This window comes from Macaca thibetana, chromosome 6, assembly GCF_024542745.1.
Source record: "Macaca thibetana thibetana isolate TM-01 chromosome 6, ASM2454274v1, whole genome shotgun sequence".
NCBI lineage: Eukaryota > Metazoa > Chordata > Mammalia > Primates > Cercopithecidae > Macaca > Macaca thibetana.
This window is the reverse complement of record NC_065583.1, coordinates 139,884,892-139,896,949: the sequence shown is the minus strand read 5'-3', so window position 1 is coordinate 139,896,949 and position 12,058 is coordinate 139,884,892. Positions and strand designations below refer to the sequence as shown.

At 41.2% G+C, this 12,058-nt stretch overlaps 1 protein-coding gene across 5 annotated transcripts in view; it reads right to left on the bottom strand.

Moving 5' to 3' along the window:
* The window catches only part of OSMR (oncostatin M receptor), a 96,703-nt gene that overhangs the window by 70,443 nt on the left and 14,202 nt on the right, over positions 1 to 12,058 (bottom strand). For 2 of the 5 annotated variants that reach the window (XM_050793406.1, XM_050793409.1), the window contains exons 2-3: positions 6,079 to 6,178; positions 4,179 to 4,264 (exon numbers count right to left, since the gene is read on the bottom strand). In XM_050793406.1, the coding sequence (XP_050649363.1) occupies positions 4,179 to 4,251 (73 nt within the window). In that variant the 5' untranslated portion in view covers positions 4,252 to 4,264; positions 6,079 to 6,178. Of the gene's footprint in view, positions 1 to 4,178; positions 4,265 to 6,078; positions 7,945 to 12,058 lie in introns of those variants that run through there. The other 3 variants (XM_050793407.1, XM_050793410.1, XM_050793408.1) reach the window with 2 other exon arrangements.

Genomic DNA, 12,058 nt, shown 5'->3' with positions numbered 1-12,058 from the left:
ATATACACAACAGAGGAATATATTGCTGCAGTCATAATCTCTGGCTGATGGAAACATGTACCGAGGGTTAACTGAAGAAAGTCTTGGCTCTGCCTTGTTGATTGGAGAAATTAAGCCAGGTTATTTGGAATAAATCCTCAGCAGAAATTGAGACAAGAAATCCGAACAGTACAGGTCAGAGCAAAGACAGGATTAATTACCAAAGAAAGCATGCTTGTCAGAGAAAGCTGGAAGCAGAAGTGAAGATTGGTTGATAGAAAAACAGGGAAATGCCTATCTGATCTAAATAAAAGAAGCTGAAAGCATGAGCAGCAGAGCTTACTCTGAGAGCAGAGTGGCTTGTACATAAAAGGCACATAGTAAATAGTGCTGGATCAGAAAATGAAACTTTACTAGAGAAATGAGCTGGGCTGAAAGCTTAGAGTTAGATGCCTGGGATTTCCTGGAGACCCTGTATAACCGAGTAACCCATTTTTCAGGAAAAAAAGAGAAGGAGTTACTATTGTTTTATTATTTTCTCTTTTCCCCATTTCCCTCTGTTCCCCACTTCCTACTTAGCCCTTTGGAAATGCAATTATAACCTTTTATCTCCCCTTCACCAGACACTCCCTACAGGGCAAGTTCATCTATTAATAATGACATGCTTAGAAGCTCCAGAGAGGAACTCTCACCCACCAGGAGACTGCCTTGAGAGATAACAGTTGATTTACAAACCAAAGTATGCCCACTGTGAAACTCTCCCCCACCTGGAGAATTTTCAGCCACCTTACAGTCTATTTCTGCCCATAAGGATGCCAACTCAGAAATAATACCACACATCTACTACAGCCATCTGATCTTTGACAAACTTGACAAAAACAGGAAATGGGGAAAAGATTCCCTATTTAATAAATGGTGCTGGGAAAATTGGCTAGCCATGAGTAGAAAGCTGAAACTGGATCCTTTCCTTACTCCTTATACGAAAATTAATTCAAGATGGATTAGAGACTTAAATGTTAGGCCTAATGCCATAAAAACCCTAGAAGAAAACCTAGGTAATGCCATTTAGGACATAGGCATGGGCAAAGACTTCATGTCTAAAACACCAAAAGCAATGGCAACAAAAGCTAAAATTGACAAATGGGATCTAATTAAACTAAAGAGCTTCTGCACAGCAAAAGAAACTACCATCAGAGTGAACAGGCAACCTACAGAATGGGAGAAAATTTTTGCAATCTACTTACCTGACAAAGGGCTAATATCCAGAACCTACAAAGAACTCAAACAAATTTACAAGAAAAAAACAAACAACCCCATCGAAAAGTGGGCAAGGGATATGAACAGACATTTCTCAAAAGAAGACATGCATACAGCCAACAGACACATGAAAAAATGCTCGTCATCACTGGCCATCAGAGAAATACAAATCAAAACCACAATGAGATACCATCTCACACCAGTTAGAATGGCAATCATTAAAAAGTCAGGAAACAATAGGTGCTGGAGAGGATGTGGAGAAATAGGAACACTTTTACACTGTTGGTGGGACTGTAAACTAGTTCAACCATTATGGAAAACAGTGTGGTGATTCCTCAAGGATCTAGAACTAGAAGTACCATATGACCCAGCCATCCCATTACTGGGTATATACCCAAAGGATTATAAATCATGCTGCTATAAAGACACATGCACACGTATGTTCATTGTGGCACTATTTACAATAGCAAAGACTTGGAATCAACCCAAATGTCCATCAGTGACAGACTGGATTAAGAAAATGTGGCACATATACACCATGAAATATTATGCAGCCATAAAAAAGGATGAGTTTGTGTCCTTTGTAGGGACATGGATGCAGCTGGAAACCATCATTCTCAGCAAACTATCGCAAGAACAGAAAACCAAACACCGCATGTTCTCACTCATAGGTGGGAACTGAACAACGAGATCACTTGGACTCGGGAAGGGGAACATCACACACCGGGGCCTATTATGGGGAGGGAGGGGGAGGGATTGCATTGGGAGTTATACCTGATGTAAATGACGAGTTGATGGGTGCTGATGGGTTGATGGGTGCAGCACAGCAACATGGCACAAGTATACATATGTAACAAACCTGCACGTTATGCACATGTACCCTAGAACTTAAAGTATAATAATAAAAATCAAAAAAATCAAAAAAATAAAAACATAAAAAAAAAAGGATGCCAACTCAACTAACCAATAGATAAGGTACTAAAGTGAGTATGCAGATCCCTATCTGCTCACTTCTGCCACTGCATAGGCCCCCTGCTTGAAAAGTGCCCGCTCTCTACTCCAAAAACAAAGCAGTCCCCTTAAGGAGGAAAGCATGTACTTAATACCCTAAGTTAGCTTTGGAATAAAAAGTCGTTTTTCTTTTTTTATACCAGACCTCGCTCATTTTAACTGGACTCTGCAAGCTGCAAGCAACTGAACCTGCATTTCGGTTACACCTGGAGGTGGGGCAGTGGGTCTGTTTGAAAATTATTCTTATTATATGGTCTGACCACTCAGTCCAGTTACACTGTGCTTAGATTTTAGCAAGTAAGATAGAGTGAGCGAGAGGTATACATCCTACAAATGAGAAATCCTATTTCCCACTTTTCGGCCCCAGATTAGAAGAGACTAACATCAAACTATGGTTTTTAAGATGCCAAAAGAAGCAGCATAGTAGCGTCTTCCCATGTACCCTGGACCTAATATAAATAAATCCAGATGAAAGGAATGCCAGATAGAGAATTGAGCAATTATCAGAACAATGTTTCCTTTTCTTTTTCAAATATCTTTTCATGGAGTTTCAAGGAAGATGAGAAATTCTATGCATATTCCCTGCAAAGATCATTTTCATGAATCCATGGACAGGAACTGCATGAGTAATTACTAGGAGCAAATACCTGTACTCTCCTTTAAAAGAGACGTCCAGCAGGCCGGGCGCAGTGGCTCAAGCCTGTAATCCCAGCACTTTGGGAAGCCGAGACGGGCGGATCACCAGGTCAGGAGATCGAGACCATCCTGGCTAGCACGGTGAAACCCCATCTCTACTAAAAAAATACAAAAAACTAGCCGGGCGCGGTGGCGGGCGCCTGTAGTCCCAGCTACTTGGGAGGCTGAGGTAGAAGCGAACCCGGGAGGCGGAGCTTCCAGTGAGCTGAGATCCGGCCACTGCACTCCAACCTGGGCGACGGAGCGAGACCATTTCAAAAAAAAAAAAAAAAAAAAGCCGGGTGCGGTGGCTCACGCCTGTAATCCCAGCTCTCAGGGAGGCAGAGGCGGGAGGATAGCTTGAGCCCAGGAGTTCGAGACCTGCCTGGGTAATATAGCGAGACCCTGTTCTCCACCAAAAGGAAGAAAAAAAAAAAAGACAAAAAAAATAAATAAATAAATAAAATAAAAGAAGAGCACAGCAAAGAATAAATACAGGAAGAGGAAAATGTAAAGCTTTGTAAAATACAGATGAAAGGTACAAAAAAGTATGAACCAATAGAAACTCTCTCAAGTCTAAGATCTACTTCTAAACGAGTTCAAAGTAATAGGGTATCAATAAATATTTTAGAGGTATTAAATTCTTATTGACTTTATTTATAAAGTTAATTTATCTCAAAATACCTTCCCTTGGGGAGTAGCTAAGTGACAAATATTATTTATCTATAAACAACATTTCAGCATTTAGCATATTGTCTTGCAGAGACTTGAAAGAGTTTCTATTGGTTCGTATTTTCATTGCTTTTACTCATATTTTACTAAGCTAACAGCTTCTCAGTGAACACAGTTGAGAGACATAGAAACTTGTACTAACCTAGTGGTCAGCACTGATGTGGTATATCCAGTGTCTTTTCTCAGCAAGGTACAGAAAGAACTGCTTTGATGATGGTCTGATAAAATATATCCATCATGAATTTGTAAGGGATTAAGTCTATTTACAACTGCCCTAAGGACCAGTGCATCGACCAGGAAGTCAGGGTCAAGGGGTGGCTTATTAAGAGAGCCATCAAGATGAGAGAGGCCAAGACTAAAGCAACCACTGCTTAAAGAGATTGACAAATCTTCTCATGGGAGATACTCATGAATTTTAAGTAATTCTCAAAGAAAAAAGAACTGTTTAACTTTTTCTCAAAGCACCAATGACTTCCATTGTTCCCGACATGATTTTTGTCTTTACTGTTCCTTCCACTTCTTACCTTCACTCTGGTAAGTCCTCAAGGACAGCAATGTTAAGAAGAATGTTGTCTGAAAGACTACAAATAGAGCCATCAGTTCTGGTTTTCTGAAAAATATAAATTATAAAGAAGGAAAATTTTATTTAATTTTCAATCCTGGTAAGTTTCTTTGAGCCAACTGTGGTAGATGAGGCACTAAAGGCTCCCATATTTCTCCCTTCCCTGTATCCATGTCTCTTGTCATGTTACATTAGAGTCCCCCCCAAAACAGGAAGAGCGTATTTCCCTGCCCCATGGGACCTTCTTAGGTCCATAAATGAGGCACAAGTGATAGTGTGCCAGGTAGGATGGTGTGCCAGTTTCTACCTGCTCTTTTGTGTTTCTACCTTTGACATGAAAAGAGTATTTATGGGCTACCCTACTATATTAGTCTGTTTTCATGCTGCTGATAAAGACATACCTGAGACTGTGAAGAGAAAGAGGTTTAATTGGACTTACAGTTCCACATGGCTGGGGAGGCCTCAGAATCATGGCAGGAGGTGAAAGGTACTTCTTATATGGCGCGGCAAGAGAAAATTAGTAAGAAGCAAAAGTGGAAACCCTTGATAAGCCCATCAGATCTCATGAGACTTATTAACCATCAGGAGAACAGCACAGGAAAGACCAGCCCCCATGATTCCATTGCCTCCCACTAGGTCCCTCCAACAACATGTGGGAATTCTGGGATATACAATTCAAGTTGAGATTTGGGTGGGGCCACAGCCAAACCATATCACCTACTGGAACCAGAAGGAGAATGAGTAACACATGAAACAGAGAGGGTCACCTCAGCTGCTCTAGCTGAGATGAGCCTAGATCAGCCAGCAGCCAGCCAACCCCAGACAAGGGCAGCTGACCCCAGGTAAAAGAGCAATAAATGCTTATTGCCGTGTGCCACTGATGCTTGGTGGCAACGGATAACTGATCAACCAATTCATTCAGACCAAGCAGAGATTGGTAAAGAAAGGTCAAGCAGAGAAACAAGAGTTAAATATGGACAACAAACTCTGATTAGAAAGAGAACAACTACAATAGTCTCAAGACAGCTAAATTTAAATTAATTACTTGGAGGTGAGGGCATCTCCATTCTTCCCTATCTCCAAATACAATAGTCTCAAGAGAGCTAAATTTAAATTAATTGCTTGGAGCTGAGAGCATCTCCATTCTTCCCTATCTCCCTCATTAAAATTTAACCTAGGTTAGCATATTCTCCCAAGAGACAGTCAGTTTTTCATTATTCCAAATAATTTCCGGTTTTCCTTTCCTTAGAAAAGAATTGTAAAGACCCAAAGAGCTTCAGTGATTCATCAGGTACTTTGACCACGGGAAAATCTGTGGACATCAAGAATAAGGCTGGATGACCTCAAAAAGGTTAATACGTTCTTAATTTAATAACAAATGTGTTAGTCAGGGGAAGCACTGAATTTCACTTTTCTCCTTCAAACTCTGACTCAGCAGAGGTCAACAATGAAACAATTAATTTGAAAACAATTTTTGCCTCTGTCCAGCCACCTGGATTTTATCAAAAGCCAGCAATTCAGTAAACCAGATAATCAACTCTTACTGCCTATGTCCTCTATTTTAAAAATAATATTTTACAGGTAAGTGGGAATAACCGTGAAAACTAGAAGAGGGTGAAACCACATCAACAAATTATTCTAGGGTGGTCAGACCTGTCTATAGGTATGCCCAATTGCAAACAGAGGAAAAAATCTGCAAAGAACACGTTTTGTTTATATTCTTTTAAGCACCTCTTTCCACTACTTTCTATTTTTGGCAAACATATCATTCATACTTCTCCAAAATCTCTACTTAAAACTTCAAATACAATACACTGAGGGAGGGGCTTCAAGATGGCTGGCTAGAGGCACATGGCACTTACCTCCTCTTAAAAGGACCAGTACAGTGAGTAGATAATCACATGTTGAATAGAGCATCGAAGAGAGACCACTGGAATTCAGCAGGGAAGTGACGGAGAACCCCTGAGGAGAGAGAGGTAAAGCAGATGACCCAGACAGGATTGGCTCAGAGCCAGAAGAAACTCCCCCGCGCCAGGAAAAGTTAAGTGAGAGATCCCCAGTGGTTTATATCAGTACTGTGCACTCCTGTAATCCTAGCCACAAGATAGTCCCTCCACCCTTGCCAGCCCTGAGACTAGCATAGGGAGCTGTCTGGAGTCTGTGTGATGGCATTGCTCCAGAGAGGGAGTGCAGGTGGGGTCCCCGCCCCCTTCCTCTCAACAGCACAGGACCATGTTGAGAGCCCAGCCCCCATTAGATCCTGTGCTGGGGCCAACAGACCCTGCTCTCCACATTCCTGCAGCCCTGCTGACATCATCCAATATCCATTCAGAGGGCTGTGGTGTTGTAATGCTGACTGAACCCAGCAGTGTGGCTGTGTCCCCAGCACTCTACCTCACTGAGTCTACACCCTGGGGAACAACTGGTACAGCACACTGAGGAAGCTACCCTCAGAACAAAAGAAGCCAAAGTATGTGCTCCCAAAAGCCTGAGAGTCTGTTACTTGGGATCACTGTCACTGACAGCAACTCTAACCCGTCCCCCACCTCCAGCATCAGGGCTGCCACCCACCTGCATGTACTTTTAGGGGGTCTGGGGACCAGTCCACTCCACCAACCACTGTCACCAGCACTGCCTGAGTGCATGGTCCGGGGCCCTGGGGATCAACTTGCCCCATCTACCACAGCTAGCATTCATGCACAACATCCGGAGGTCTGAGGACAGGTTTGCCACGCCCAGCACCACCCTCACTAGTGCCTGCACACATGAAGCGGGGGCCTGGGAATTGATCTGCCTTGCCCACCACCTGTGGCAGCCACTCACACTTTCTGGAGTCCTGATGACAGCTCCCCCGCACCCCACCCAGCCTGCGGTGCCCACATACATCATCCAGGAGCCTGGGGATTAACATGCCCAGTCTAACACCACCAGCATCTGCACCTGCCTCCTGGAAGCCTGAGCATGAGCCTGCCATCATCACTGCCACCAGAACCCACCTGCATACACTACCTGGAGTCTGGGAACCGGCCTGCCACAGCCCATCACAGCCACCACCAGCACTCATGTACTGACTGGGGCCCTGAGGGCTGACCTGCCACAACTACCATTACCAACACCACACATACTGCCCAAGGGCCAGAAGATCTGTCTGCCTGCCTGGCCTACCACTGCCACTGCTGGCACCCAAGAAAGCCACATGGAGGCCCAAGGACTGGCCCATCCAACCCCACTACCACTGGTGCTTGTGTACATCAGGTGGGCATGTGGGGGCCCAAGGACCGACACACTAGGCCCGGTGCCACCACCACCAGTGGGGCTCAACAACCAGCCTGTCTCACCACAGCTTCCACTAACAACAGCAGACTAAGCCACCAAGGAACTCACAGACACTACTAATGCTGATTACAGCAAAATATGTCATACAGAGACTACACTACTGTGTCCAGCCAGAATCAAAACCTAAGCACTCTCTCTACCCAACCAACACTATTGATACAGCTATAGGAAAAAAATTTTTCCCTATGAAAGCAAATCCATAAAATTACAAACAGCAAGTCTTTCACCAGATGCTCAGATAGTAATGTAAGGACGCAAGAAACATGAAAAAGCAAGGAAACGTGATACCTCCAAAGGAACATAATAATTCTCCAGCAACAGATTCCAATGAAACAGAAATCTATGAAATGTCTGAAAAAGAATTCAAAGTAATGATATTAAGGAAACTCAGAGAGATACAATATAACATAAACAATTCAAAGAAATCAGGACAATTAATATCTGAATGAGAAAATCAAGAAAAGAGATATCATTAAAAGGAACCAAACAGAAGCCCTGTACTTGAATAATTCAATAATTAAAATAAAAAAATACAATCAAGAGCTTCATCAGCAGACTAGAATTTCTGAACTTGTGTATACAAGTCTTTTGAAATAACTCAGTCATAAAAGAGACAGAGAGAGAGAGAGAAAGAGAGAGATACAGACAGACAGAGAGAACTTAAATGAAGGAAGAATGCCTACATGAGATATGGAACATCACAAGGTGACCAAATACTCAAATTTCTGGTGTTCCATGAGGAAAAGACATGGGCAATGGCATTGAAAATCGATTTAACAAAATAATAACTGAAAACTTCCCAAGTCTTGCAAGAGATATAGACATCTGATACACAAAGCTCAGAGATCCCGAAAGATATTCAGCCCCAAAAAAGTCAGTCAAAAGTCAAAGACAGGGAGATAATTTTTTAAAAAGAAAGAGAAAACCATCAAGTCATATATATAAGGAAACCTCCATCAAACTAACAATGGGTTTCTTAGCAGAAAACTTAAAGGTCAGGAGAGAATAGGCTGATATATTCTAAATGCTGAAAGAAAAAAAAAACTTCAGGCAAGAATACTGTATTCAGCAAAGCTATCCTTCAAAAATGAAGGAGAAATAGTCTTTCCAAGATAAGCAAAAACTAAAGGAATTTATCCCCTCTACACCAGCCCTACAAGAAATGCTTAAGGGAATCGTATATCTGGAAGTGAAAGGATATCTACCATCATGAAAACACATGAAAATATAAAACTAATTGGCAGAACAGACATGCAAATGAGAAAGAGCAATGACTCAGACATATCCACTGCAGAAAACCACCAAACTGCAATGATGAACAATAAGAGAGAAAGAAAAGAACAAAGGATATAAAAAACAACCAAAAAACAGTTAACAAAATACAGGAATAAGTTTTCACGAATCAGTAATAACCTCGAATGTAATGTAAATGGATTACATACCCCATTCGAAAGATGCAGGCTGAAAGGATTTAAAAAATGACCCAACTACAGGCTGCTTACAACAAACAAACTTTACCAGTACAGACACATATAGACTGAAAGTGAAGGGATAGGAAAAGATATTCTATGCAAATTGAAATCAAAAGCAAGTGAGAGTATCTATATTTAGATAAAATAGATGTTAGGAACCAGAGAAAGACAAAAAGAAAGTTGTTATAATAATAATAAAGGGCTCAATTCAGCAAGAAGATATAAAAAATACCAAATATATGTGAACCCAACACCAGAGTATCCAGATTTATAATAAAGCAAACATTACTAAATCTAAAGGGAAAGATAGACTCTAATACAATAATATCTGGGGATTTCTTTTTTTTTTTTTTTTAGGGGGGATGGAGTCTCCCTCTGTCGCCCAGGCTGGAGTGCAGTGGCGGGATCTCGGTTCACTGCAAGCCCCGCCTCCCCCGCGTTAATGGGGTCACGCCATTCTCCTGCCTTAGCCTCTGGAGTAGCTGGGACCACAGGCGCCTGCCACCACGCCCTGCTAATTTTTTGTATTTTTAGTAGAGGCGGGGTTTCACCTTGTTAGCCAGGATGGTCTCAATCTCCTGACCTCGTGATCCGCCCGCCTCGGCCTCCCAAAGTGCTGGGATTACAGGAGTGAGCCACCGCACCCGGCCATATTTGGGGATTTCAATGTCCCTCTCTCAGCATTGGACAGATCATCTAGACAGAAAATTAACAAAGAAACACTGATTTTAAACTGTACTTTAGACCTAATGGACCTAACAGACATTTACAGATCATTTTATCCAACAGCTGCAAAATACACATTCTTCTCATCAGCACATGGAATATTGTCAAAAATAGACCATATTTTAGACCACAAAACAAGTCTCAACTAATTTTTTTTTTTTTTTTTTTTTTTTTTTTTTTTTGTTTTGAGACAGTCTCGCTCTGCCACCAGGCTGGAGTGCAGTGGCGCGATCTCAGCTCACTGCAACCTCTGCCTCCTGGATTCACACGATTCTCTTGCCTCAGCCTCCCAAGTAGCTGGGACTACAGTCACATGCCACCATGTAAAGCTAATTTTTGTATTTTTAGTAGAGACGGAGTGTCACCATGTTCTCAAGATGGTCTCAATTTCTTCACCCCATGATCTGCCCACCTCGGCCTCCCAAACTGCTGGGATTACAGGCATGAGCCACCAGGTCTGGCCATCTCAACTTTTTAAAAACCAAAATCATATCAAGTGTTTCCTCAAACCACAACAGAATAAAACTAGAATTCAGTAACAGGATAAACTTTGGAAATTTTCTTTGGAAAAATGGCTCCTGAAGGACCAATGGGTCAATGAATTAGTTAAGGACATAAAAAATTCCTGATCACGCCTGTAATCCCAGCACTCTGGGAGGCTGAGGTGGGCAGATCACCCGAAGTCAGGAGTTCGAGACTAGCCTGGCCAACATGGTGAAACCCCATCTCTACTAAAAATACAAAAAGTAGCCAAGCGTGGTGGTGGGCGACTACTCGGGAGGCTACTCAGGAGGCTGAGGCAGGAGAATCACTTGATCCCAGAAGGTGGAGGTTGCAGTGAGCCGAGATCGCAACATTGCACTCCAGCCTGGGGGACAAGAGCGAGACTCCATCTCAAAAAAAAAAAAAAATCCGAAACAAATGAAAATGGAAACACATCATGTCAAAACCTACAAGATAATGCAAAAAGTGTTATGAGGGGTTTACAGCATTAAATATCTATATCAAAAAAGTGAAAAAATTCAAATAAATAACCAAATGATGCATCTCAAGGAACCTGAAAGGCAAAAAAAAAAGCAAACCCAATATTAGTAGAACAAAATAAAGAGAAGAACTAAATGAAATAGAGACTAAAAACATAACATAAAAGATCAATGAAACAAAAGCTGTTTTTTTTTAAAAGGTAAACGAAATTGGTAAACCTCTAGCTAGACTAGCCAAGAAAAAAAGAAGATCCAAATAAACAAAATCAGAAAAGGGAAAGCAGACATAACAACTGATAACACAAAAATACAAAGAATCATCAGAGACTATTATGAACAACCGTATGCTAAAAAATTAGAAAACATAGAGGAAATGGACAAATTCCTGGACACACACAATCTACCAAGATTGAACCAGAAATAAATAGAAAATCTGAACAGACCAATGAGAAGTAGTGAGATAGGATCAGTAATAAAAGTCTCCCAATAAAGAAAGTCCAGGACCAGATGGCTGTACTGCTTAATTCTACCAAACTTACTGAGAAGAAGTAACACCAATTCTCCACAAAGTATTAAAAAAAATTAAAGAAGAGGGAATTCTCTCTAATTCTACAAGGCTCACATTACCCTGACACCAAAGCCAGACAAGGACACACAAAAAAAGAAAAATATAGGCCAATATCCCTGACGAACATAGATGCAAAAATCCTCAATAAAATACTAGGCAAATAGTATCCAACAACACATCAAAAAGATAATACACCATGATCAAGTCGGATTTATCCCAGGGATGCAGGAATGGTTCAACCTATGCAAATCAATAAATGTGGTACATTACATCAAAAAAAAAAAAAAAAAAATGAAGGACAAAAACCATATGATCATCTCAATAGATGCAGAAAAGGCATTTGATAAAATTCAACATTCCTTCATGATAAAAACTCTCAACAAACTAGGCATAGAAGAAACGACCCTCAACATAATAAAGGCCACATATGACAAACCCACAGCTAACATCATACTGAATGGCGAAAAGCAAAATATTTTCTCTCAGAATTGGAATGAGAAAAGGATGCCCAATTTTACAACTCTTATTCAACATAGTACTGGAAGTCTTAGCTAAAGCAATCAGGCAAGAGAAAAATAAGAGGCAGCCGAATTGAGAAAGAAAAAATGTCCCCATTCGCAGACGTCATGATCTTGTATATAAAAAACCTAAAGACTCCACAAAAAATTATTAGAACTGATAAATGAATTCAGTAAAGTTGCAGAATACAAAATCAACATAGAAAAACTAGCAGTGTTTCTCTACACTAAGAACAAAC